Genomic DNA, 27,130 nt, shown 5'->3' with positions numbered 1-27,130 from the left:
ATTTCAGCAAACTACCTTCAAAAGACCCACAAGATCATGTAACTCTAATAATATATGAAATAAATTGTAACAGAGACTCTGTGGAGAGTAGCATGTTGTACTTTCCAGCAAATTCTTAAAATTCATTTTCCAAAATACATGTACAAGATGTTTTGGATTATTGAGATTTACATAGGTCCAATAATTTCTGAGATACAAGGTAATAACACATCAATTGTCAGTGTAGCAGTATCCTTCTGGTGTTTCTACATTTTTACTAACAACAGTGAGCAGTACAATCTTTCACACAATAAAACCACTAAAGAGTTAGACATCCAAGCTTAGAAATTACTCTGAATACATTCTTGCTTAAGATTTATCCGGATTGATGTGACCATTTTATATTGGAGGAATACAAAGGAATTAGTTGCTGGGTCCACTGCTTTTCATCATTTATATAAATGATTTAGATGTGAACATAGGAAGTATAGTAAATAAGTGAGTTTGCAAATGACACCAATGTAGTGGACAGCAAAAAATGTTACTTCAGATTACAACGGGATCTTGATCAGATGGGCCAGTGGACTGAGAAGTGGCAGATGGAGTTTAATTTAGATCAATTTTGCCTTTTGGAAAAGCAAATCAGAGGAGGACTTATACACTTAATGGTAAGGTCCTGGGGAGTGTTACTGAACAAAGAGACCTTGGAGTGCAGCTTTATAGTTCTTTGGAAGTAGAGTTGAGCGTAGATAGGATAGTGAAGAAGGCATTTGGCATGCTTTCCTTTATTGGTCAGAGCATTGAGTATAGGAGTTGGGAGGTCAATTTGCGGAGGACATTGATTGGGCCACTTTTGGAATATTGCGTGCAATTCTGGTCTCCTTCCTATTGAAAGCATGTCCTGAAACTTGAAATGGTTCAAAAAGATTTACAAGGATGATGCCAGGATTGGAGGATTTAAGCTGTAGGAAGAGGCTGAATTGACTGGGGATGTTTTCCCTGGAGCGTCGGAGGCTGAGATAGAGATTTATAAAATCATGAGGGGCATGAATAGGATAAATAGACAAGGTCTTTTCCCTGGGGTGAGGGAGTCCAAAACTAGAGGGCACATGGCGAGAGGGGAAAGATATAAAAGTGACCTAAGGGGCAACTGTTTTACACAGAGGGTGGGGTGTGTACGGAATGAGCTGTCAGAGGATGGGGTGGGGGCTGGTATAATTACACCATTTAAACAGCATCTGAATGAGTATACGAATAGGAAGAATTGAGAGGGATATGGGCCAAGTGCTAGCAAATGGGGCTAGGTTAGGTTGGAATATCTGGTCAGCATGGACAAATTGGACTGAAGGGTCTGTTTGCATACTGAACATCTCTATGACTCTATAACAGCAAAACTGGAATCATATTAAGATTAATCAGAAATAATGCTGTTAAGTATCTGTTCAGAGAGAGAGCCAGGAACTTTAAGAACATTGTGCATCCAATGTCAGCTGCTTGCAAAATTGGTTTTCTTGAATGGAAATAATTTAAGACAAAAAGGAAAATGTAATTTAAATACCAGTCTTTGGAAAGCTGTGACAGAATTACCAAGGAAGAAGTAAAACATAATTTGTCAATTAAATGGTTATCACTCCCCATAAACTGACATAAAGTGAGATCAATGATGCTGCACTGGGTGATAACAGCAAACTGGAGGATGTTCAGACAAAGTTACATGAATTGAAAAAAAATGGAGAAAGTGACCACCGCAGATGCTGCAGATCAGAGTCAAAAGGTGTGGTGCTGGAAAAGCACAGCTGATCAGGCAGCATCTGAGGAACAGGAGAGTCGACGTTTCGAGCATAAGCTCTTCTTCCACATTCCTGATGAAGAGTTTATGCCCAAAACATTGACTCTCCTGCTCCTCGGAGGCTGCCCGATCAGCTGTGCTTTTCCACACCTTTGACTTTTAAATAAAATGAGCAAGCTGAGAAATCAAAGTTTCAGTCAATAGAAGAAGATTGTCTAGATTTGGAGGACCATATTGAAGATTGAAAGAAACTTACTACATTTGATGAGAAAAAGAGGCTTCACTGATTGTTATTGCGCTTCCACACTGTGAAAGCCTGTGATATCTAGCCACCAAAGATGATGTGTGGACAATTACTGTCTGGCAAATGCAGAAGAAGAAATGTCCTCAGCTATTATATTAAAGCCTTTGTCCCATGATTTCAGACTAATTGCCTGAATGCATCTCTAATAGGAAACCACAAATCAAATGCTGACTCGACTTTACAGTTAGTTATCAGTTAAGGATATATGAATGGCGAGTAGAACAAAAGACAGTTCACGAAGCCAGACCATTGTTTCATCCTACACATTAATGATAATCACAGTAGAAAGCAAGTTGACAAAGCAAAACAGAATACAACAGAACATTGCTAGCTGACAGTGCAGGTAGATTGAGATACAGTGCCATTAAAAACCCAAGAAACTCACATGTACCCAGCCCATATAGCTAATCAACTGCAGAGTCACTGAAGAGCTGAAATAGGCAATTAGTACAGACTTGTATTCATAGACTGGACACAAGCATAGCACCCAACATAACAGAAACTAGTGATACTAAAGATCCTCCTACACAACATAATCATACATCAGCTTCGTTTAGTTGGAAGCATTTCTATCCCTGACTCAGAATGTGTTGCATAGCGCTGGACTAAGGGTGTGCTGCACTGCTACAGGAGATTAGATATCCCTATTGTGGTTCTGTTCGCCGAGCTGGGAATTTGTGTTGCAGACGTTTCGTCTCTTGTCTAGGTGACATCCTCAGTGCTTGGGAGCCTCCTGTGAGGCGCTTCTGTGATGTTTCCTCCGGCATTTATAGTGGTTTGTCTCTGCTGCTTCCAGTTGTCAGTTCCAGCTGTCCGCTGTAGTGGCCGGTATATTGGGTCCAGGTCGATGTGTTTGTTGATAGAATCTGTGGATGAGTGCCATGCCTCTAGGAATTCTCTGGCTGTTCTCTGTTTGGCTTGTCCTATAATAGTATTAGATATCCCCATATTTGCAAAAGGACAAGAAATGCTCTTGACATTCTACACTACATTCTTCGCAAAACCAAATCCACAAAACCAGATGAATTGGTTATTTTGATGATTGCTCATGAGATCTCACAATACAAAGCATAATTGCTGAATTTATTGCCCCAAGTCACTCAACTTTAATGCCATTCACTTATGTGACGGATCTGAAGACAATGATAAGGCATAATAACAATGCACGCCTTTCAAAAGGAATCTCTTGAGGCACTTTTTCTCTGTGAGATTCACAAAGATCTACTTCCCTTTGTACATGGAGCATCTGTGGGGATTTATGTGTGAAATCAGTGGATCCCTACTACCCTGACCATCCAATGCTGTTCCTCTTTCATTACATGGTGCACTCACTCACCATGTAACTGCACTGCTCCTTCTCCTGTTTATTCAAACAAATGTAAGATATTAGGCAATCTCTCAATTAGCGTAAATGCTTTAACTGGCACACAAACATATCCATGTGATGCTACAGTGCTTTTCTGAAATATTACAGCCCAAATATCTGCAAGCTGACAGGTATAAAAATAAGAGTTGGGCAAAAATTCCCTTAAATGGAACTGATCAGCCTTACAGCAGCTGAAACACCATAATGCACAGACTGAGCGATAGTGTTGTGTGTAACACGTTGAGAAGAATTTTCAGCACAGCAATAAATAAAAATGAGAATTATTGCTCAGAAAACAAAAAGACTGGGCTTTTACCATACAATTAGTATCCATGTTAACATAAGGTGCGGAGTAATTTCCAGGATTTCGACCTTCCTATTGATATTCTTATCAATGTACTGAAATCTTTTGACATTAAGATGATTAAAAATTACTCAGAAAAAGTAATCTGATTTGCAGTCCACATACCATGCTAAATCTACTTTTAGCTAATGAGATTAGTTCCTGGTCACCAGGTGCACATATATTTAACCCAATAGGCAGCAGTCTCTTCAACGCTGCAACAATGAGTGAAGTTTGAAGAGAATAGCGATCTCCCTTCCTCTTTGATTTCTTCCTCTCTTGATCAGACACACCTCCCTGGGGACAGCAAAAGAAGAAAAAAAGTCATTATTGTTAACATGACTTATCGAGAAAATGGTTGTTGTCATGATATTTTTCCAAAAGGTCAGGTCTAAAGCGGTTTATTTAGTGCTACAAAAGGACCAGGGAGAGAGGACCGGAACTATCAGCATGGAGAACCAAGGTGAAATTAGAAGAGAAACCTTCTCTGATTCCCAACATATTGTTGGTTAATACCATATTATGGGTATGTTCTAACAGTTTTTCTAAAGACTGATGTTTGAATACCCTAACTTGATTTTACATGGAACGCTTAGAGATAGTGGATTTCCAACCTATTTTATTGCATTGGATTGAGCCCAGAACAACATACTCAACGGTTACAACAAGGAAATAACTCACCGAGATGAAAATGACGCACTGTATTACAAGATATAATGAACAATAGGCACCGGTCAGAGGGAAATCTTAATATCTATTGATCATCTCAAATTTTTTATTAACCACTGTGAAGTCATTAAAACTGTTCAGCTGAATTAATGTCTAATCAATACATGAACAATTAATATTTTAACAACTATAAATTACTGCAACTTAAAATTCAAGGCAACTCCAACGGCAAATAGCAGAAATTCTATATAAAACTGTAACAGAAACAGAAACAAAATGATACATTTGGAACCTTTGACATCTTGGACTTTGTATCAGTAATGAGGAAAGACATGTTGTTGATTTCATTCTGAATCACAAAGTTCTGTTCCTCTCTTTTAAAATTCTGAAAAATAAATATTGACTGTAAGTGAGATTGAAAAAGTATTATAACCACATAAATTATTGTTTTATGAAAGATCCTGAAGGTTGGTTTCATTATTGCATATTGAGCTTACATGAGATTTTGCCCAGTAGATAAATACTTCTGCTACCATGCGGAAAAGCTCCTCTGCTTCAGGATTTGGCTCTTTAAGCCATTTTGCACTGGAAAGAAACAAAAAGACATTTTGTAGGCATGTTTTAGAGCCACAGTGGATTTTAACTCTTCTGTATTTTCAGAAGTTATGGCTGAATCTCCAGGTGGAAAGAAGCAATATTACATAGAAACATAGAAAATAGGTGCAGCAGTAGGCCATTTGACCCTTGCTTGCACCACCATTCTATATGACCACGGCTGATCACGCAATCTCAGTCTCTCATTCCCACTTTCTCTCCATAGCCCTTAAACCCTTTAGCTGCAAGGACCATGTCCAGTTCCCTCTTGAATGTATCTAACAAACTGGCCCCAATAGCTTTCTGTGGGATAGAATTCCACAAGTTCACAACACACTGAGAGTGAAGAAATTCTTCCTCATATTAGTCCTGAATGGCTTACCCCTTATTCTTAGACTGTGATCCCTCGTTCTGGACTTCCCCAACATAAGGAACATACTTCCCGCATCTATCCTGTCCAGTCCCAACAGAATTTTATCAGTTTCTATCAAAGCCACCCTCATTCTTCTAAATTCCATATCAGTCTTTCTTCATACATTAGTTCTGCCATCCCGGGAATCAGACTTGTGAACCTTTGCTGGAATCCTTCAATAGCAAGAACGTCCTCCCTCAGACTAGGAGACCAAAACTGCACACAGTACTCAAGGTGTGGCCTCACCAATGCCCTGTACAAGTGCAGCAATACATCCCTACTCCTATCCTCAAATCCTTTCGCGATAAAAGGCAGTATGCCATTAGCTTTCCTACATTTGTTGGCCAGTTCCTTTGAAAAGCTCCATATTATCCATTCATTAATGTTCATTTGTGAAAAATTCACAACTCTGCACTTACTAGATTGCTGCTGCCTGCTGAGTGATCAGTCAAAACAGTAGCGGTTTTGATATCTTGCTGCAGTAAAAGGGATTTAACTTAATATTAATGAGCCCTCAATCAATACTCCCTGTGAGCACTGCTATTCATCAGGAATGACCAGTCAATAAATTGGCACTATGTGTTCAAATTTAAGACTAGTCATTTCATTAATTGTTATTGGCTAAAGACCAAAGTAAAAATACTCTTATAGCAAATACTCTTTTACCAAAGTAAAAATCTCCAGCACAGAGAAAGACCCATTTGCCAGTATTTAGCCCATAGCCTTCTAAGCCTTGGCATTGCAAGTGCACATCTAAATACCTCTTAAATGTTATGAGGATTTCTCTCTGCACCACCCTTACAAGCAGTGAGTTACACATTCTCACCACTTCCTGGGTGTTTTTTTTTAAAAACTCACATCTCCACTAAACTTCCTACATCTTTTCTTAAGCTGTTTTCAACAAATGCCAAAAAGTCCTCTAGGCTACTCCTGCTCCTCTACTATAATGTCACCCAGAGGTATAGCAAGATACATAAAAGGCACTTTCATTGCATGTCTAGCAATGTTACTGTTGGACAAGAGAGTAAGCGTTTCAAAGGATTCATGCTGTGGAGTTCACTTTGCACCACACAATATGATGATGTCAGATGGAGTTGGAAAAGGGAACAGCAATTTTTTCAGAGGGAAAAGACCAATCAATGAGATCTCCCTCATAATCTCAGTTACAATGTCTATCAGTCCAATGTAATTTGTATGCATTTACCACCAGCAAATCAACTACATCATTTTTTAAGACCAGGGTCTTTTCTTGTTCGGCTGTTTTTCCTTGATCAAAAGGCTAAGCAAGTCCTGCAAATCCCATCCAGAAAAGTGTATGATGGCAAGAAATTTACTTTGATCTTATGCCATTATGAGCTGTGGTGGGGATCCAGGCACTTCAGAGCAGTGAAAAACTAAGTGACTTTCCTATACTACATTAGACCAAAGAAGCCTTGTACACCCCTACCAGAAAGGCAGAACATCTACCAGATTGACTTTACATCAAGCACAGCTATAATGGTGAGGTGAGCTTGGAGGGTAGTCAGGGATAAGCAACAAACCTTGGCCTTGCCAGCCATGTCCACAGCCCATGAACAAAGAAAAAAAAAATTAGAATATTGCCAGGGGACAGTGTATTCATGGTATGCAGTACCAAGACAGCAGACATATGTTTTGTAAGTAGCACAGAATTAAAATATGTTTAACAGTTAATACTTTGACTACAAATAATAATATGGAAGTTGTCATATTCTACAGTTGACAGGCTGCTCCCTCAAGAGAGAGAGAGAGAAAGACAATTGGCGGTGACTCTAACCTGAGCATCACCTGACCTAAGATGAGGGATTGTTTGAAAAGGCAGGTGCTTCATGAAGATGATACAGGAATTGAACCTGTACTCTTGATATCGCAACAATATATTGAATATATTATTCTTAAGAGTTCATTCTTCCTAACATCTGGCCTGAGATAGGTACAGTAGTAAAGGGTACAATGACAGTGAAATGCATTCTATCCCTCAACACTGTAGAATGAGATTCAATGCAGGAGATTGCCATATGTGAGTTGCTATGACTTTTTTTTGAATGGTATGGGGTGATGACCAGGAGTACGATCTTCTGACCTAATCGCATGACATCACACTTTCCTACATTAATCTCCATCTGTCAAGTTTTTGCTTAATCAATCAAAATTACAGTAAAGTAAAATATTAAAAGTACATTACCGGTTATAATCCACAAATCTGATCAGTAGTGGGTAGAAAGCATAAAGATCTCGGGCGAGCACAGTAAATTCATCCAGAATTAACAGTTCAGCCTCAGACATGTCTCCTCTGCCCTCTGATTTCAGATGTTCCTCTTCTATCACCACAGTGGCCACTTTCTTTTTCAGCTTCTCCATCAGGGGAAGGAAGTGTGTTTTAAGGAGCTGTGGTTTCACTTTGCTGATAATTGGCTGTGAGAATACTGGTAGGAGTAAAACATCAGGTTGCAGCATTTCATAGAATCAGAGGATCTCTACAGTGTGGAAACAGGCCATCTGGCTCATCAAGTCCACGACAACCTTTTGAAAAGTGTCCCACCCACCACGCCCCCACTCCCATAACCTTGCATTTCCTATGGCTAACCCACCTAGCCTGCACATCCCTGGACACTATGGGCAACTTAGTACGGCCAATCCACATAAACTGCACATCTTTGGACTGTGAGAGGAAACTAGAGCACCCGCAGGAAATCCACAACATGGACAGAATGTGTAAACCTCCCATAGAGGGTGGAATCAAACTGGGGTCCCTATCACCATGAGGTAGCAGTGCTAACCACTGAGCCACCATGCCTCTGTGATTTGATAAGATTGGTGGAAGAAAGTGCAGTAGCGATTTTCAAAAGGGAACTGGATAAACACTTGAAGAGAAAACATTTACAGAGGAAATGTGCAGGGGAACGAGAGGAACCAAACAGCTGACACAGGCAAATTGTGCTGAATGGCCTCTGTCTCGGTTGTGTTATTCTATAACTGTACAGAAAACAAATGGATGTAAACTGTAACTGAAATCAAACTTTTGTTTTAATATCTTGCATACTAGTAGCAAAACTGTTGATTATAACTCAACACTTAAGTATTACACTTTTCAATACAACTTTACATATAGCAAAATGTACAGACTGATTACAAATAACAACCTCAAGTGAAATGGGAGATGAGGGAAAACTTTCCTTCCTCTATAGAATAGAGGTATGTGAAACAAATACAGCTAAGTTAACACATCCAAAGGGAATAATGAAGGCTCTTCTGAAGTCACACTTTTTGCATTCTTGGCTTACTTCACTGACTCTTAATAGTTTCATCAATCAAAAGGAATATTTCCCTTACAGAAAATCTGGCAGCTCTTGTAACTAATGTCTTCAAGTAAACAGTAGGAATGGTAAATTCTGAACAGCAGATAATCGCAATTAATTAGACATCACAGTCCAAATATCAATTTTACTTCTGACTACTGGAGTAGAAAAACATAGTGTTATTATAAGTGAAGGTTCTTTGATCAAATGCAATTTTTTACCCTGTGAGTCGCAGAAAAAAATCCACTCTAAGAAACTAAAGAACAAATGCTCCTTAATTGAGACATCTTTTTATTCAAATGGCTGAATTTCTAAATGCATAGCCCAAATGTCCCATATTTCATTGGGATGTGCTGAATCAAACATTATGGGCCAACTCCCCAGGAATTTCTATCCATTTATTAAAAAAAGTCTTGAGAATGCTTTGGCAATTTCCTGATTTGCACACCCCCAACTTACAATCAGTCTGATGATGCTTAAGTTTTGTGAAACATACTGGTCATAAACAGCAGTACCTGCTAATCTTTTCATCCAGGCTCCTTCGTCAATGCCCAAGTTGTTCGAAATTATCTTCAGAATGTTGCCCAGAAGGGTGTTCATGTGTTCGGAGGTGAGAGCAGTGCAACACTGCTCTGCCTTCTCAGGGTTATTCTCTGGCCCATGTTCCCACCAATGGGACATGTAGCTGCATAGCATGGGCAGAATAACTTCCATCACATGGGGCATCTGAGTGTAGCGTATCCCAGATTCTGCCAGCTCCATGATCTCATCCAGTAAACTTTCCAGGGAAGGAATATTGGGGCACATATCTTCCACTTTGGCTGGTAACTTCAGAGCTAAGGCATAAGAAAAACTTTAACAGCATGAAGATCAATAGCAGTCCCCAGAGAACAACACCCTGCACTTTTAATCTATTCACTCCGAAACCAAATGTTTTAATAAGGAACCCTGATGCATAATTTGAAGATTGCATTTTTGGTTTTTAGTGCACTTTTTCATTTTCTTAATAAGATACAATATAAACAGTCCAAACATCATCAGCAACGTTTTGACCACCTCTACATGATGTCATATCTAACAATCTAATCATTACCCCTTGATATTCAATAGCACTAACATCTCTGAATCCCACACGATCAAGATCCCACTGACCAAAGTGGAGGGTGGGTTCAGTTGCATTGAAAATTATGGAAGAAGTTAAATGGGAGGAGAGCTCAGGAGAGGTTATTAAACTTTCTAGAACAAGTAACAGGAAAGAGGTTAAGGAAAGGGTCAGGAATCTAACTTCAGGTACAGCAGGTAAGAGGTCAACTCTGAGAAGGGGTGAGTCAACGTAAGACTGAGAATGTTGTACTTAAATATGCACAGTATAAGGAACAAGGTAAATGAGCTTGTAGCTCAGTTTGAAATTGGTGGGTAGATGTCGTGGCAATCACAGAGATGTGGCTGCATGGAGATCAGGGCTGGGAAACTAAATATCCAAGGATATACATCCTATCGAAAGGACATGCAGATGTGCAGGGTCGCCTTGTTAATAAGAAATGAAATTAAATCGATATTGAGGAGTAATATAGACTCAAAAGCATAGAATCTGTGCAGGTAGAATTGAGGAACCACATAAAGAAAGACCATGGTGGGAGTTGTATACAAGCCTTCTCGCAATAGGATGTGGAGCAGAAAAAAAATCAGGAGATAGAAATGGAACTTAAGAAAGGCTCTATTACAATAGACATGGGGAATTTCAATATGCGCTGGACTGGGAAAATCAGTTTGGTAGCGGATCTCAAAAAAAGGAATTTGTGGAATGTCAATGAGATGATTTTTTTGGAGCAGCTTGTGGTACAGCCCACAAGGGAATAGACAATTCTGGATTTGGTGATGTGTAATAAGTAAGATTTGATTAGGAAGCTTAAGGTGAAGAAACTCCAAGGGGCAGTGAGCATAATATGATATAATTCACCTTGCAGTTTAAGTGGGAGAAGCTGGAATCAGACGTAACAGTATTACAATTGAATAAAGATAATTACAAAGACATGAGGGAGTAGCTGGTCAGAGTTGATTGGAAGGGGAGGAAAGCTGGGAAGATGGTGGAGTAGCAATGGCAGGAGCTTCTGGGGGGTAATTCAGGAAACACAGCAGAAATTCATCCCAAGGAAGAAGAAACATACGAAAGGGAGGAGCAGGCATACATTCCTGACCAGGGAAGTCAGCGAAAGTAGGAAAGTTAAAGAAGAAGCATCCAATGTGAAGGTTAGTGGGAAGTCAGAGGATTGTAAAGCCTTTAAAATCCAGCAAAGGATAACTAAAAAAGCAATAATGGGATGGGGGGGGAGGGAGAACATGAAATATGAGTGTACACTAGCTAGTTATATAAAAGAAGATTGCAATTTTTAAAAAATTTATAAAGTTAAAGTGGACATTGGACTGCTGGAAAATGAAGCTGGAGAAATGGTAACGGGTATCAAAGAAATGGCGGAGGAATTGAATAGGTACTTTGCATCAGTCTTCCAGGTGGAGAAAGTCAGTAGCATACTAAAACTTCAAGAGAGTCGAAAAGTGTGACGTACATTAGACCTGCCTGATGAAGGGCATATGCCCGAAACATTGACTCTCCTGTTCCTTGGATGCTGCCTGACCTGATATGCTTTTCAAGTGCCACATATTTCGACTCTGATCTCCAGGATCTGCAGTCCTCACTTTCTCTTAGAACTTCAAGAGAATCAGAAAGCAGAGGTGAGTGTAGTGACCATCACTGAGGAAGCTGAAAGGTCTGAAGGTAGATAAAGCACCCAGACTGATGGACTACACTCCAGGGTCTGAAGGAGATAATGAAGGAGATTGTAGTGGCATTGCTAATGATCGTTCAGGAATTACAGGGGTCAGGGAGGGACCCAGAGGACTGGAAAAAGGCTAATATTACACCCCTGTTTAAGACATGAAGGAAGGAGATCTCGGTTATTTGCAGGCTTTTAGAATCCATCATGAAGGAAAAGATTGTGCAATACTTGGAAGTGCATGATAAAATAAGGCTGAGTTAGCAGAGTTTCAACAAGGGAAGGTCATCCCTGGCAAATCTGTTAGGCTTCTCTTAGGTAACACGCAAGTTAGACAAAGGAGAGTCAGTGGACTCGATCTATTTGGATTCCCAGAAGGCTTTTGACAAGGTGCCACAGAGGAGACTGCTGAACAAGACATGAGCTCATGGTGTCAGGGGCTAGGTACTGCCATGGATAGAGGATTAGCTGATTAGCAAAAGGCAGACAGTGGGGACAAAGCAGTCTTTTTCAGGATGGTGGCTGGTGACGAGTGGAAATCTGCAGGAGTCAGCATCGGGACCACAACTATTCACATGATTCTTTGATGATCTGGACAAAGGAACTGAAGGCATTGTTTCTCAGTTTGGAGAAAACACAAAGATAAGCGGAGGCACAGATAGTGCTGAGGAAGTGGGGCAGATGCAGAAGGGATAGAAGATGACTAGGATGGATGAGGAGATTGAGCGACAAATTGCAGATGGAATACAAAGTGGGAAAGTATGCATTTTGGTAGGAAGAACAGAGGTGTAGACTGTTTTCTACATAAGGAAAGGCTTTTGAATTCTGAAGCACAAAGGAACTTAAGCATGTAGTTCAGAATTCTCTTAAAGTTAACATGCAGGTTCAGTTGGCAGTTAGAAAGGCATTGCAAAGTTAGCATTCATTTTGACTGAGCTAGACTTCAAAAGAAGGGTTTTACTGCTGATGCTGTAAAAGGCTGTGGTCAGACTTGATTTGGAATATTGTGAGCAGTCTTGGGTCCTGTATCTAAGGAAAAATGTGCTGGCATTGGAGGTAATCCAGATTAAGTTTACAAGAATGATCTCAGGGATGAAGGGTTTGTCATATGAGGAACAGATAAGGACTTTGATCTGTACTTGATGGAATTTAGATGTATGAGAGGGAATTTCATTAAAACTTAGACGGATCGAGCCTCAGAGTGAAGGCATGACCATTTAGAACCGAGATGAGAAGGAATTTCTTCAGCCAGAGAATAGTGAATTTGTGGACCTCATTGTCACAGAAGGCTATGGAGGCCAAGTCACTGAGTGTATTTAGGAACAGATTCTTGATCAGTAAGGGTATCAAGGGTTAGAGGGAGAAAGCAGAAAAATGGGTTTGAGAAACATATCAGCTATGATTGATGGTGGATCAGGCTTGATAAGCTCCTATATCTTATGGTCTTACTAGACTGAACTGGACTAACCACACAAATACAATGTCTACAAAAGCAAATCAGAGGATAGAGAGTCCTGTAGCTCATCTCCTGACTCCCCAAAGCCTGTTCACCATCTACAAGATGCAAGTTAGAAATATAATGGAATACTTTCCACTTGTCTGAATGAGTGCAGATCAAACAACATGCAAGAGAAGGTCAACGATATCCAGAATAAAGCACTTCGCTTGAAGGCACTACATCCACAAACATTCATTTCCTCTACCACTGAGGCTCAGTAACAGCAGTGTGTACTATCTACAAGATGCGTACAGAAATCCAGAATGGCTCCTGACCAAACTTGTGAACACTGACATCTAGAAGGTCAAGGGCAGCAGACACAGTGGAACACCGCCACCTGCAGGTTCCTTACCAGATCACTCACAATCCTAACTTGGAGATTTATCCCGATCTCTTTATCATCATTGGGTCAAAATACTGAAATCCATCCCTAAAGCATTTTGGCTTTACCTACATCAACTGGACTGCAGCAGTTCATGCAGGCTGCTCACCATCAATTTCTCAAGCATAATTAGAGGTGGACAATAAACCTACCCAGCTAATGAAGACAAAATTCTCTGAATGAATTTTAAAAATGCTATCCTAAAGCTCCAATTTTAACCAATGGTGAGAACCGAACAGGTGAAGGCTAACGATGTTAGCTCAGTTGGCTGGGCAACTGCTTTGTAGCATACAGTAATGTCGACAGTGTGGGTGCAACTCCTGCAACCAGCAGAGGTTACCATTAAAAGCTCTCTTTCTCAACCTTTCCCTTTGCCCGAAGATGGTGATTCTCAGGTTAAACTGCCATCTGTTCTCTCTTAAAGAGAAAGAGCAGCCCTATGGTCAGCTAAGACTATGGCAACTTTTACCTTTACTATACACATCAACATGCTACCATCATATGGCAGAATATGGTGGAATTTCAAAGCATAGCATCAGTACATTTGTTGGTCATTAAAGTGTGCGCATTAGATCAAATGAATTAAACGGTCAAAACAATCATTGCACAAAAGGTTAATGTACCTGCTCGATCATTCGGTGTTTTAGTGTTGTAGCTCGAGAATGGATTGTGTTTATTCGAGTCAGTTTCTAGGAATGCAACTGGAAAGGCCCCAGCTAATGCTGCCAGACATTCTCCCAGTGCTGGTCGCTGCCTGTAGATGGAAAATTACACAAATAGCAACAAAATTAACAACAGATCCTCCAAAAAAGCACCCTTGGCCTGCAGCGTTGGTATTGAATAGATTAGGCCCCAAGCCCTGTAATTCTTAAGTCTTTTCACCTTTCTGTCTCTCACTGCTCCTTCAAGATGCTCTGTGAATTCTCTCTTAGCTACCAGATATTTGGTCACTTATCCTAATTTCTTTGACTCAGTGAATTTGTTCTGTCAATGCTCCTGTGAAGAGTCTTGAGGTGTTCTTATAGATTAAATGCAATTAGTAGTTGTTGAAAGCATCACCTTCTCACAGTCATACGAATTAAATCAAATGAAGAAGGTAATTACATAAAGGAAAACAGTTACATTCAGACGGTATCTTATCACATTTTGAGAAACAAGTGATTAGATTTTTTTAAAAAGATTTTAATACTGCCATGTGAACAAAGTGGATTTTAATAAGGACTGATATCTCAGATGAAACAGTTGATATATTGAGATAGCCAGAGAAATAGAAACATCTCTTTCAAACACTTGCAATTTGTTTTACAGCAGAATCTCTGGATTATTCACTTGGAGGTTCACATTAACTTTCAGAACTTTTATATTTTAGAAGTGATGCTTCTCTGGGCACCTAGAAAGGCATTTATTGTGAATGAACAGACTGCTGTTTTGCCTGCAATAGTGGGTCAATTAGTAGGACAGCTGGTCTGTGCTGCATAATGACACCAAAGGTGTGGATTTAATTCCTGCGCAGCTGAGGTTACCATGAAGGACTCTCCTTCTCAACCTCTCCCCTCACCTGAGATTAAGTGGTTATTTAATGAAAGTGAAGGCTATAGTGATATTACTTTTACACTACAGCATAAATTAATCTTCTCTGAACTACTATGGGACTTCCTGAGATCATGGAAGCTGCCATATGCCTTGCCTCCAAGTCATAAAGTTCTGAATTCAATTTCCACCCCATGGCTTCAGTATGAAAACCAAGGCTGAGATACAAATACAAGAACTGAGGGAGTGGCTACACTGATCAACATGATCTTTCAGGCACCATTTGCCAGCTCAAGTGGATGCAAACGATTGAATAACACTAATTTAAAGAAGAACGGGACAGTTGTTCCTGGTGTTCGGGCCAATTTTCATTCCTTAATCAATATCACAAAGAAGTGATTATCAGATTATTATCATATTGTTGTTTATGAGAGCTTGCTATGTATAACTTGATTCTGCAGTTCCTACATTGCAATTTGATTTGATTTATTGACACATGTATTTGTTACAAATACAGTAAAAAGTGTTGTTTAAAACATTATAACATTGACTACACTGTGAACTGTTTGACATGTCTAGTGGTCCTGAAAGCATTATGTAAATGGAAAAGGTAAGCTTGTGTTTTATGAATATAACTTTGTTTTATTGGTATCACTTACATAGGCTGCATCGGCTGACACCAATGCATGCGCACTATGTGTCACTTAGATACGGGCATGTGTATTTAAATCGGTTTAGAGGGATGCAACTGATGAGAGGGCCAAGGACCTGGGAGAGGGTGTGGGGGAGAGAGGGAAAGAGGAGGATGGGGCACAGAGGGAGGATGGGGTAGGGATTGGGACAGAGGAAGAGATGAAGAGAGGAAGTGAGGGAAGAGATGAAGGGAAAGGGGTGGCCTTCTAATTCCCAAGTCCTTACTCCCCTTTCACCCGGCATCCTGTGTCCCTACCCTTCCCCCATCTTCATGCCCTCTGCATTCTCACTCCACACTATTGAACCCTGTTTCGAATCACCCTTATTTTCTGTGCATTGAAGACTTTACATTTGACATTAGATATCAATTTTATAAGGTGACATACTCATCTGGAATTATGCGCAGGCATGTTTTCAGATTAGCGTGCATGCACAGTTCTGGACAGCACTGCCTTTTCATGTTAAATAAGACTATAACATGTAGGTGCAGAAGTAGGCTATTCCACTAGTTCATAATTCAAAGAGACCATGACTCATCTAATAGTATCCTTTGCAAGCCAGATCAGGAGTCTCGCATGGTGTGTTGCCTGCCCGGTGCCAGGGTGCGAGACATCTCCGACCGGCTTGAAAGGATATTGGAGCGGGAGGGGGAGGATCCAGTTGTTGTGGTCCACGTTGGTACCAACAACATAGGCAAGACTAGGGTGGAGGACCTGTTTGGGCATTACGAAGCACTAGGCAGGAAATTGAAGCACAGGTCCTCAAGGGTCATAATCTCCGGATTACTGCCCGAGCCACATGACAATTGGCATAGGGACAAGAAAATTAGGCAAGTAAACACGTGGCTAAGGGATTGGTGTGGGAAAGAGGGATTCCACTTCATGGGGCATTGGCATTAGTTTTGGAACAGGGGGGATCTGTACCGTTGGGACGGTCTCCACCTGAACCGATCAGGTACAAATGTTCTAACGAAGAGGATAAATAGGGTGGTCAGTAGGACTTTAAACTTCTGAGTTGGGGGGAAGGGAAAGTGAAAGCGACAGGGAGTATGGAGGTAAATGGCAAGATAAGCAGCAGGATAGCATGTTTCCAGGTGGATTTAAAATTGAGGCAGACTGAGAATGCAGTAAAAAGCAAGGATAACTTAGGACATATGACTTCCAACATCTCTAATGATAAGGAGGTTAGCATTAAGGCATTTACCTGAATGCTCGTAGCATTCATAACAAAGCCGATGAACTAATGGCACAGATAATAGTGAATGATTATGATGTAGTAGGCATCACAGAGACTTGGTTACAGGGGGGTCAGGACTGGCAGTTAAACCTCCATGGTTTTTCAACTTATCGAAAAGACAGAGAGGTGGGCAGAGGGGGTGGGGTTGCCTTGTTAGTTAAGAACAAAATTAAATCTATGGTATTGAATGACATAGCGTCGGATGATGTGGAGTCTGTGTGGGTGGAATTGAGGAACCACAAAGGCAAAAAAAAATAATTGGAGTTGTGTATAGACCTCCTAACAGTGGTCAGGACCAGGGACGCAACATGTACCGGGAAATAGAGAAGGCATGTCAGAAAGGCAAGGTTACATTGATCATGGGAGACTTCAATATGCAGGTGGACTGGGTAAATAATGTTGCTAGTGGATCTAAAGAAAGGGAATTCATGGAATGCTTACAGGATGGCTTTTTGGAACAGCTTGTCATGGAGCCCACAAGAGAGCAGGCTATTCTGGACCTAGTGCTTTGCAATGAACCAGACTCTATAAAAGATCTTAAAGTAAGGGAACCCTTAGGAAGTAGCGACCATTATATGGTAGAGTTCAGTCTGGAGTTTGAAAGGGAGAAGGCAAAATCGGATGTAATGGTGTTACAGTTGAATAAAGATAATTATGAGGGCATGAGAGAGGAACTGACTAAAATAGACTGGAAGCAGAGGCTAACCGGGAAGACAGTAGAGCAAAAATGGCAGGAGTTTGTAGGTATAATTGAGGACACTGTACAGAGGTTCATTCCCAAGAAAAGAAAGATTAACCGGGGAGGGATTAGACAACCTTGGCTGACAAAGGAAGTCAGGAAATGTATTAAAGAAAAAGAGAGATCCTATAAAGTGGCTAAGAACAGTGGGAAATCAGAAGATTGGGAATGATACAAAAGCAAACAGAGGATAACAAAGAGTGTAATAAGAAATGAGAGGATCAAATATGAAGGTAGGCTAGCCAGTAATATTAGAAATAATAGTAAAAGTTTCTTTCAGTACATAAGAAACAAACGACAGGCAAAAGTAGACATTGGGCCACTTCAAACTGATGCAGGAAGCCTAGTGATGGGAGATAAGGAAATAGCAGGAGAACTTAACAAGTACTTTGTGTCAGTTTTCACAGTGGAAGACATGAGTAATATCCCAAAAATTAAAGGGTGTCACGGGGCTGAGTTGAGTATGGTTGCCATTACGAAAAAGATAGTGCTAGAAAAGTTAAAAAATCTTAAAATTGATAAATCTCCTGGCCCCGATGGGATACACCCTAGAGTTCTGAGAGAGGTGGCTGAGGAAATAGCAGAGGCATTGGTTGAGATCTTTCAAGAGTCACTGGAGTCAGGAAAGGTCCCGGATGATTGGAAGATGGCTGTTGTAACCCCCTTGTTCAAGAAAGGATCAAGGCAAAAGATGGAAAATTATAGGCCAATCAGCTTAACCTCGGTTGTTGGTAAAATTCTAGAATCCATCATTAAGGATGAGGTTTCTAAATTTTTGGAAGAGCAGAGTCTGATTAGAACAAGTCAACATGGATTTAGTAAAGGGAGGTCATGCCTGACAAACCTGTTGGAATTTTTTGAAGAGGTAACAAGTAGGTTAGACCAGGGAAACCCAGTGGATGTGGTCTATCTAGACTTTCAAAAGGCCTTTGATAAGGTGCCACACGGGAGGCTGCTGAGCAAGGTGAGGGCCCATGGTGTTCGAGGTGAGCTACTGGTATGGATTGAGGATTGGCTGTCTAACAGAAGGCAGAGAGTTGGGATAAAAGGTTCTTTTTCAGAATTGCAGCCGGTGACGAGCGGTGTCCCGCAGGGTTCGGTGCTGGGGCCACAGCTGTTCGCATTATATATTAATGATTTGGATGAGGGAACCGGGGGAATTCTAGCGAAGTTTGCTGATGATACGAAGTTAGGTGGACAGGCAGGTAGTACTGAGGAAGTGGGGAGGCTACAGAAGGATCTAGACAGGTTGGGAGAGTGGTCCAGGAAATGGCTGATGGAATTTAACGTGAGCAAGTGCGAGGTCTTGCACTTTAGCAAAAAGAATAAAAGCATAGACTACTTTCTAAATGGTGAGAAAATTAATAAAGCCAAAGCACAAAGGGATCTGGGAGTGCTAGTCGAGGATTCTCTAAAGGTAAACATGCAGGTTGAGTCCGTGATTAAGAAAGCGAATGCAATGTTGTCTCTTATCTCAAGAAGGTTGGAATATAAAAGCAGAGATGTACTACTAAGACTTTATAAAGCTCTGGTTAGGCCCCATTTGGAGTACTGTGTCCAGTTTTGTTCCCCACACCTCAGGAAGGACATACTGGCACTGGAACGTGTCCAGCGGAGATTCACACGGATGATCCCTGGAATGACAGGTCTAACATATGAGGAACGGCTGAGGATACTGGGATTGTATTTGTTGGAGTTTAGAAGATTAAGGGGAGACTTAATAGAGACGTACAAAATAATACATGGCTTGGAAAAGATGGATGCTAGGAAATTGTTTCCGTTAGACGAGGAGACTAGGACCCGTGGACACAGCCTTAGAATTAGAATGGGGTCATTTCAGAACAGAAATGCGGAGACATTTCTTCAGCCAGAGAGTGGTGGGCCTGTGGAATTCATTGCCACGGAGTGCAGTGGAAGCCGGGACGCTAAATGTCTTCAAGGCCGAGATTGTTAGATTCTTGTTGTCTAGAGGAATTAAGGGCTACGGGGAGAACGCTGGTAAGTGGAGCTGAAATGCGCATCAGCCATGATTGAATGGCGGAGTGGACTCGATGGGCCGAATGGCCTTACTTCCACTCCTATGTTTTATGGTCTTATGGTCTTATAATAACCGAGGTAAAAACAATGACTGCAGATGCTGGAAACCAGATTCTGGATTAGTGGTGCTGGAAGAGCACGCAGTTCAGGCAGCATCCAAGGAGCTTCGAAATCGACGTTTCGGGCAAAAGCCCTTCCTGATGAAGGGCTTTTGCCCGAAACGTCGATTTCAAAGCTCCTTGGATGCTGCCTGAACTACTGTGCTCTTCCAGCACCACTAATCCAGAATCATCTAATAACCGTCAACTCCACTTCCCTGCCTTTTCTCCATAATCCTTGATTCCCTTACTGATAACTTGCTTCCTATGTTTGAGTCATCACAAACTTGGTTATAATACATTTACTTCCACCATCCAAGCAATTAATATATATTGTAAATAAATGTGGGTGCTGCACTGATCTCTGTGACACTGCACTAGTTATTACTGCCTTCCTAAAAACTCCTGCTGCCCATCCCAGCTTCTATTAGTTAGTCATTCTTTTGTAATATTCTACCCCCAACACCATGGGGGTAGAGTATTACAAACCTTATGTATGGTACCTTACTGAATGCCTTTTGGAAATGCAAATGTATTACATCTACTGGTTCCCCATAATCCATCTGACTTGTTAACCCTTCAAAAAATAATAATAAATGTGTCAGGCATGATTTCCCCTTCATGAAGCCATGCTGACTCTGCCTGACAATATTACGTTTCCTACACACTGTGCGATTATATCCTTCATAATGGCTTCTAACAGTTTCCCAATGGCAGATGTTGAAAAAACAGATATGTACTACCATTTTTTAGTTTCCCTCCATTTTGAATGAGAGTATAACATTGGCAGTTTTGCAGTCTCTGGGAATTTTCGAGTATCTAAGGATTTGTGGAAGATTACTGCAATTGCATTCACTATCTCTCTAGCTACTTTATTTAATATCCTATGATGCATCCAGTTGGGTCCAGGGGCCTACTGGCCTTTAGCCCCTTCAGATTCCCCGATTTGCTTTTCTCTCTCATGACAGTTAATACATTTATTTGCACCCTTGCTTTAACCCCTTAATAATTTGGTATTATTTAAATGCTATTAAAAAAAACTCTGAAGAATAATTACAAGTATTTATTCAACTCCTCTGTCATTCCCTGGTTTCCCATTATTATTTCCCCAGCCTCATTTTTAAAGTGGCTGATGATCACTTTGTCCTCCCCTTTCTTTTTTATATATTAAAAAAAGCTCTTGCTTTGCATGTTTACATTACTTGCTAGTTTGCCCAGAAGGCTATTTTCTCTCTTATTTATTAAAACTTCACCAGTCCTGTAGCATACCACTATTATTTGTCACATTGTATTTTATTTTTAAAAATTGATACTATTTAAGGTAGTGAAATATTATTTTGTGATATTCCTTACTAGTGTGCCATTTAAGTTGCCAAAAGTGTACAGTAGAAGTATGGGACAACAAAAGCCAGAGAGCTGGCAGTTGGCTGAGTTATATGAGCCAACCAGATGATGGCGACATCACCAAAGATCCACTCTGATGAGCTTGTTATCAGCATAACATCAACATGTTGCCAACATCTATGATATTAGGATGTCAACAAGTGAGAAGACACCAAGCTGCTGAGATTGGAGTCAATGCATGGGATGTCCCTGCTGCTGACCAGAATGCTAGAGACAAGCAGTCAGGTAGGGCACAGAGAAAGCAGACATCAAGAGAATTTACCCTGCAGCAGAAAAGAGCATCCACCGGAAGGAAAAAAAATTCAGGCAACCCATTCATCTGTACAAAATGGACTGCCACTCACAAATCGATCTGTACAGCCACAACAAATGATGTTCTGTACAAAGATAATGTCCATCCTAGATACAGTTCATTGCCTCCCAAGATGGATGGATGTCAACCAAACCAATACAATTTCAATAAATGACATTGATGAACAGTATAAGCTCAATAATTAAACTACATAATGTTGTACTTTGCAGTATTGCAGGTAATATATTTAGGGAAGAAACATTGATAGCGTTACTATCATGCACAAATTATTATGATGTACGATACCACAATGCAAGTCATTCTAACAAGCTTTGAAGCAAGTTTTCCACTTTAAAATATTTTCACTGGTTATTTCCTTACCTTTCTACATATATGCTTTTCCCCGTGCCCAATGCATATAAGCTGCTTAATATTCTGTAGCCAGAAACTTGTACATCATCCACTGAAAAAGAAGAGTGCCACCAGCACAACATTAATTCTCAGTTTCATATTAATAGAAATTAGAAAATATCTTCCTTCCATGCACTCTCATGAAATCACAATTTATTATTGATATCCCTGAGGTTGGGAATGCTTTGTGATAACACAAGGATACTCTTTAACCATGTTCAGACCTTGGTTATAGCTTATCCTGAAAGTACTTCCATTGTATTACAGGTCATTAGTAAATGAGTTAAAATAGTAGCACTCCACACTAGAAAACAGAATCTAAACATATGTATCCAACAAAATCTGCTTTTCTGGCATCACCAATTTTACACTGTAGAAATCAGTTATGGGAAAGCATGATTTATATATTAGCGCCTCATTTCTTTGAGCCTTCAGCTTTGTCTCCAAAGTAGCATATTCGAAAAAATTATCTTTATATTAAACACTTGATTTAAAGTGATCTGTAACAACTGAGCACACTGAAACAATATTAAAGAACTGCTTAGTATTGTGTAAGGTATGAACATATTCCTTTGTCTGCAGAGGAAAAACGCCTTAGTGTGAAGCTATGTCACTAATAGAAAGTATACATAAACCGTGTTATGAGCTCGACTGATTATCCTAAGTTGGTTGTTAATGTTAATATTAGGGCACTTAGGAGGTTCAGCAAATTCTACCCATTCTTGAAATCAAATCCAACAGTAGACATTTTGTTTGAGGTTTTGCAAGCAAAGAATGGTTGAGTGTGACATGTGGGAACATTTTGTTTGATTTGATTAACAAGTTATTGGGCTTACATAGCTTGCATTGCACTGAAATACACATAAGTTTGTCCAATTATCTGGTAGGCAAAACATTCTTTAGGGACTGACAACAGCATATTGTTATTAGAAAATACCATTGGCATTACCACTGCACATTAGTAGAATGAACTGGCTTGTTCAGTTACTCAAATCTTTTTAGCTACTTTGCCTTTCCAGGCTAACTTACGTCAGACTGAGTAAAAAAATCACATAACACCAGGTTATAGTCCAACAGGTTTATTTGGAAGCACTAGCTTTCAGCATTGCTCCTTCATCAGGCGGCTGTGGAATAAAGGGTTAGGTGTTATGAGATTTTTAACTTTGTCCACCCCAGAACAACACCAGCTCCTCCACATTATGTTAGATTGGGCACTTCCCAGTTTTGAAAGTGACACTCTTTGGCCCATTTGCAATTTTGCACAATAAACAGCAAACAATTATCTTATCAGGATAGACAGTACCCTGCAGGGCTTTGGCAAGTTGCCTCTCTTATAATAATCCTGTTACATTGGAACGCAAGCAGCTGTTAGATTTATACTCCATTCTATACTTGCTTTTTTTTGCATGGGGGTGGGGTGGGGCGTAGGTAAGTGGTGGTAGTAGAGGGAGAGCCCAAACACAGTTGTTTTTGAACATGAGCATTAGGTTACTCACTGCCATTTATATAATTGGATACTCGCTGTCGTTACTTACTTGGATTAATTATCTCATACCATTCAAAGAAAAATAGGTGACTGTGTTTATTGAACCAGACAGCAGAGCAAGGACAGATTAATCTGGGAGACAGAAGAGTTCGTCCAAAGGGAAAAATTACTTGTCCACTACTATTCTGTCGAATGGGGAGATAGGCAGATCGATCGGAATGATGAGATGGGAACTTATGTATCGAATTGAGCTGTTGCAGCCAGTTGGATAAATCTACAAGACAATCTGCAATTGGAGTCCGTGGGAGCAAATGATCCATCATTAACATTTGTGTGTTTTTCAGCTTTTATGCATCTCTGCCTATACAGTGATATGCAACATTTATTGGTGATATGCTGAAGGAATCAAGAATTGCTGATATCCTCTTGTTAAACACTTTCAGTTAAGCTCATGTTCTCATGTAGTCTGAATATAAAGCCCTCAGCTAATTACATTTTAAAGTACTACAATTAAAGTGGGAATTAAAGGAGTATTTTCTTCATGATTATAGATTAGATTAGATTAGATTAGATTAGATTCCCTACAGTGTGGAACCAGACTAAAATCATAGAATGATTACAGCATAGAAGGAGGCCATTCAGTCTGTCATGCCTGTGCTAGTTTTCTGAAAGAGCAATTCATCCACCCAGGAGTGGTGGCCACTGCTGTTGCGACAGACAGTTCCACAAGGCTAAAAAATTGCGCTAAGTCCAGGTTGGGTCTCAGCAAGGGAGATGAAAGGATTTTAGTGGGCCAAGTTTAAGAGGCTGGAGGTGGGTTAAAAGATGCGATCATCTGGAAAGGGAGGAGGTAGGGCCTTTGATGGGCACAGGGGACTTGCAAAGGAATATAGCACCCCACTCTCTTTATCTGACACTAATTAATCATTAATTGACAACTTAAATGCCTCAATAGGCTAAAGGGTTTTCCAATGTCTCTCCTGCCTTCTGGAAGGTTTTAGGCAGTCGGCAATGGGGCGTGTAGGAAGTGGGGAAGGTCCCCTCTTGGATCCAATGTGCCGCCTGCATTTAAACACATCAATGAGGGAGCACAGAACCAAATCCATGCTACAGTGTAACCCAGTCTGAGAGCATCTACACTGAAAAGAGGAATTATTGTAAGCTTTTCATTTGATGATGCAGAGTTAAATTGCCAAAACAAAAAGGCTGTGGTGATATGTTAGATTTGATCTCTCATGGGATTACTGAAATACAACAAGACAAAAGAATGGAAGCGTACAGATCAGATCTTCTCCAAACTGGTGCTGTCCAATGTGTTCAAACAACGATGATAAGACAGGCAGCAGTGCCACTGTGGTGTAATTGATGATCTGGGTAACTCCCTTTGGCTGTGTCCGTGTGTGAGTGAATTGACCCAGTTTAAGGTTCTCTATGGTCTTTTCCAAATCCTCTGCCGCATTCTCAAAAAAGGCTCGTAACGCCAACTTAACAGACTCCAGGCCAGTCTTCATCACCGTTCTGTGTAAAACAAGATCATCACAAAGAGGTGGTCAAAAATCATGCTGAGCTTTAATGAGTGACCACAAATCATCATCTGTCTCTACATTAACAAAAGCACTCCATGTAACATCTGTAAGATTGTATATTCATATCTAAGAAGCTTGAGCTGGAATTTGGAGGTTCCTTCGGTGCTGAAAGATCCAGCACTGGGAAGGGGCAGGTGCTGAAAGACACCTGATCTGTACTTGTCTCCAACACCCTACCCCATCCTGCCATCATTCAGCTTTAATCTGGGGCAGCACTATGGTCCATTACCTTGGTTAACGAAATGCCAGCAGCACAAACTGCTCCCATTTGCACTGGTGGCATGAGGAACTGACTGACCTGCAGTGATCGACAGGTGGGCATTCCATCACTGTGGTCCTCAATCATGAAGAGGGTTTGATGTTGGTAACGTATATACCTGAGGGGCATTTGATTCCATCAGCCCAACCCACAGCACTGACAGAGAGTGGGAGGGACAATTCCCCATCAGTTCTCCAGGAAAGACCTCTCAGCTGACAAATCCTAGCCCATGCATTTCCTGTCTTGAAGTATAACTTTGCTGCATCCTAACCCAACAAGACAGCTGTTGTACAGCAAGTATCAAAAAAACAATTGGAGGTGTCCAGGAGGAACAGTTGCAGAATAATAATTTGTCTCACCTGGTCCAAAAACTTCACTAAAATTGAATTTCTGCATTTAGAAAATTGCACAAATTCTTTAAGTTTCTTCCAAAGGTATTCTTTGGTGGCCCGTCATCTTAGCTTAAAGGGCAGCAAATCCATATGCATTGTTGGATTCAAAATAACATTTAACGTACAAATAGAAAACATAATTTTATGGAAAGATTTTGCTCTTCAAACTGGTGTGAACATGCTGAGTGCTTTCCTGAAGGCACTCATTCAATGTGAAGTCTCGGGCTGCCTGAAATTATCAGGTCTTTCATTTGTGGATTTCTAGGAACAAAGGAAACTAGCTAAAACCAGAAAAGACACAGAAGATAAACCTCCCTCTCTCTTACCAGAAAACATGCCCTGCCTCCTCTTCCACCCAGATGGACTCAGGTAATCAGCACAACTTGTGGCACAGTCAAGTGTAGTTTACAATCTCAAAGCACACACAGGTTTATAATTGAGATCTTCCATTCTATATACAATACAATATTGAAGTGTAACGTAAACTCTGCTGTGAAGGTCCAGCTCAAGTTGCTCCCCTTATGTGAGAAGAGGCTGGAAGCTGATTTTAACTTGAGGCCCACAAGAGGCGATCAGCCAATGTTCATTCTGGCAGCATCTCTTAGGAGACGGTAGCTAAGCAAGTCGACACTCATTTATCTAAACAAAACTAGTCAAGTGGTTTACCTGGCATCCAAAGTCTGGCCCAATATGTGAAGACAGTTTACAATTGATGTGGCATCATTTCCTGCATTAAAAACAAAATTGACTTACAATTGCTGCAAAAATGGATTATGATTTGCTGATCTGTCCAAAACCAGAACTACAATGGTGGTGTCGCAAGTTACATGACAACAAATAATGTTTGCTGTGGTGCAGAGTGAAGTACCTGGCAAATACAACAAATTTTAAGCCTGTACCTTCAGATTTTTACTTAATACTGCCAGCATGAAGAAGCTTTACCATATGTGGAGGGAGACATGCAAGGTAGAGGTTAATAGGTCAATTGCCCTTCTATTTTCAAATCTGATTCCTATTTCTATATTTCCAAGAGTTTAATTTTTGGAAATAAATGCTCTCCAGTCCAATGCCTTCTAGTGATTGTCACTTTCTTTCTAAGAGGTTTCAAAAGTTACAAAATACATAATTATCTGATGTTAGCTTTACATCAAGCACTGGACATTTATGCACTTTACTATATACCACAGTGGCCAGATTTTAAATAATTGTTTTTAAATTAAGTCCAGAGTCTTTGCCTAAACTTGCATGTGTATGTCAGAAAAATGGTAAATATGGCACCTTAAGGGAAATGATATGAACAAAGTGGCTGTTGCCCAATTCATCTCCATAATGACATGGAAGATCGGGGATAATGCCAAGTATATGGCAATTTATAATGTCTTCCCAGAGGCCAACTGTGGGAAAGTGAGGGTAACTCATGTAGAAATTCCAGGTGGCACTGTCCTCAGTTGTGGCATAATACTTACCTTTATAGGAGCCGATCCCTACATAATGACTGGAGGCCCACCCTCGCCATTCATTGTCATGTTGTACATGTTTA

At 40.4% G+C, this 27,130-nt stretch overlaps 1 protein-coding gene across 1 annotated transcript in view; it reads right to left on the bottom strand.

Annotated features, from left to right (window-relative positions):
* The window catches only part of ryr2a (ryanodine receptor 2a (cardiac)), a 769,474-nt gene that overhangs the window by 129,992 nt on the left and 612,352 nt on the right, over positions 1–27,130 (bottom strand). The window contains exons 62-70 of the mRNA XM_087991236.1: positions 26,257–26,317; positions 24,633–24,871; positions 21,838–21,919; positions 14,051–14,181; positions 9,289–9,609; positions 7,660–7,900; positions 4,948–5,035; positions 4,743–4,835; positions 3,908–4,078 (exon numbers count right to left, since the gene is read on the bottom strand). Coding sequence (XP_087847362.1) covers positions 3,908–4,078; positions 4,743–4,835; positions 4,948–5,035; positions 7,660–7,900; positions 9,289–9,609; positions 14,051–14,181; positions 21,838–21,919; positions 24,633–24,871; positions 26,257–26,317 — 1,427 coding nt within the window. The remainder of the gene's footprint in view (positions 1–3,907; positions 4,079–4,742; positions 4,836–4,947; positions 5,036–7,659; positions 7,901–9,288; positions 9,610–14,050; positions 14,182–21,837; positions 21,920–24,632; positions 24,872–26,256; positions 26,318–27,130) is intronic.

This window comes from Chiloscyllium plagiosum, unplaced genomic scaffold (genome assembly GCF_037043375.1).
Source record: "Chiloscyllium plagiosum isolate Xiang-an unplaced genomic scaffold, Cpla_swu_hap1 HiC_scaffold_10, whole genome shotgun sequence".
Classification (NCBI taxonomy): domain Eukaryota; kingdom Metazoa; phylum Chordata; class Chondrichthyes; order Orectolobiformes; family Hemiscylliidae; genus Chiloscyllium; species Chiloscyllium plagiosum.
The sequence above is the reverse complement of the archived record's forward strand: the minus strand, read 5'-3'. Positions and strand labels throughout refer to the sequence as shown.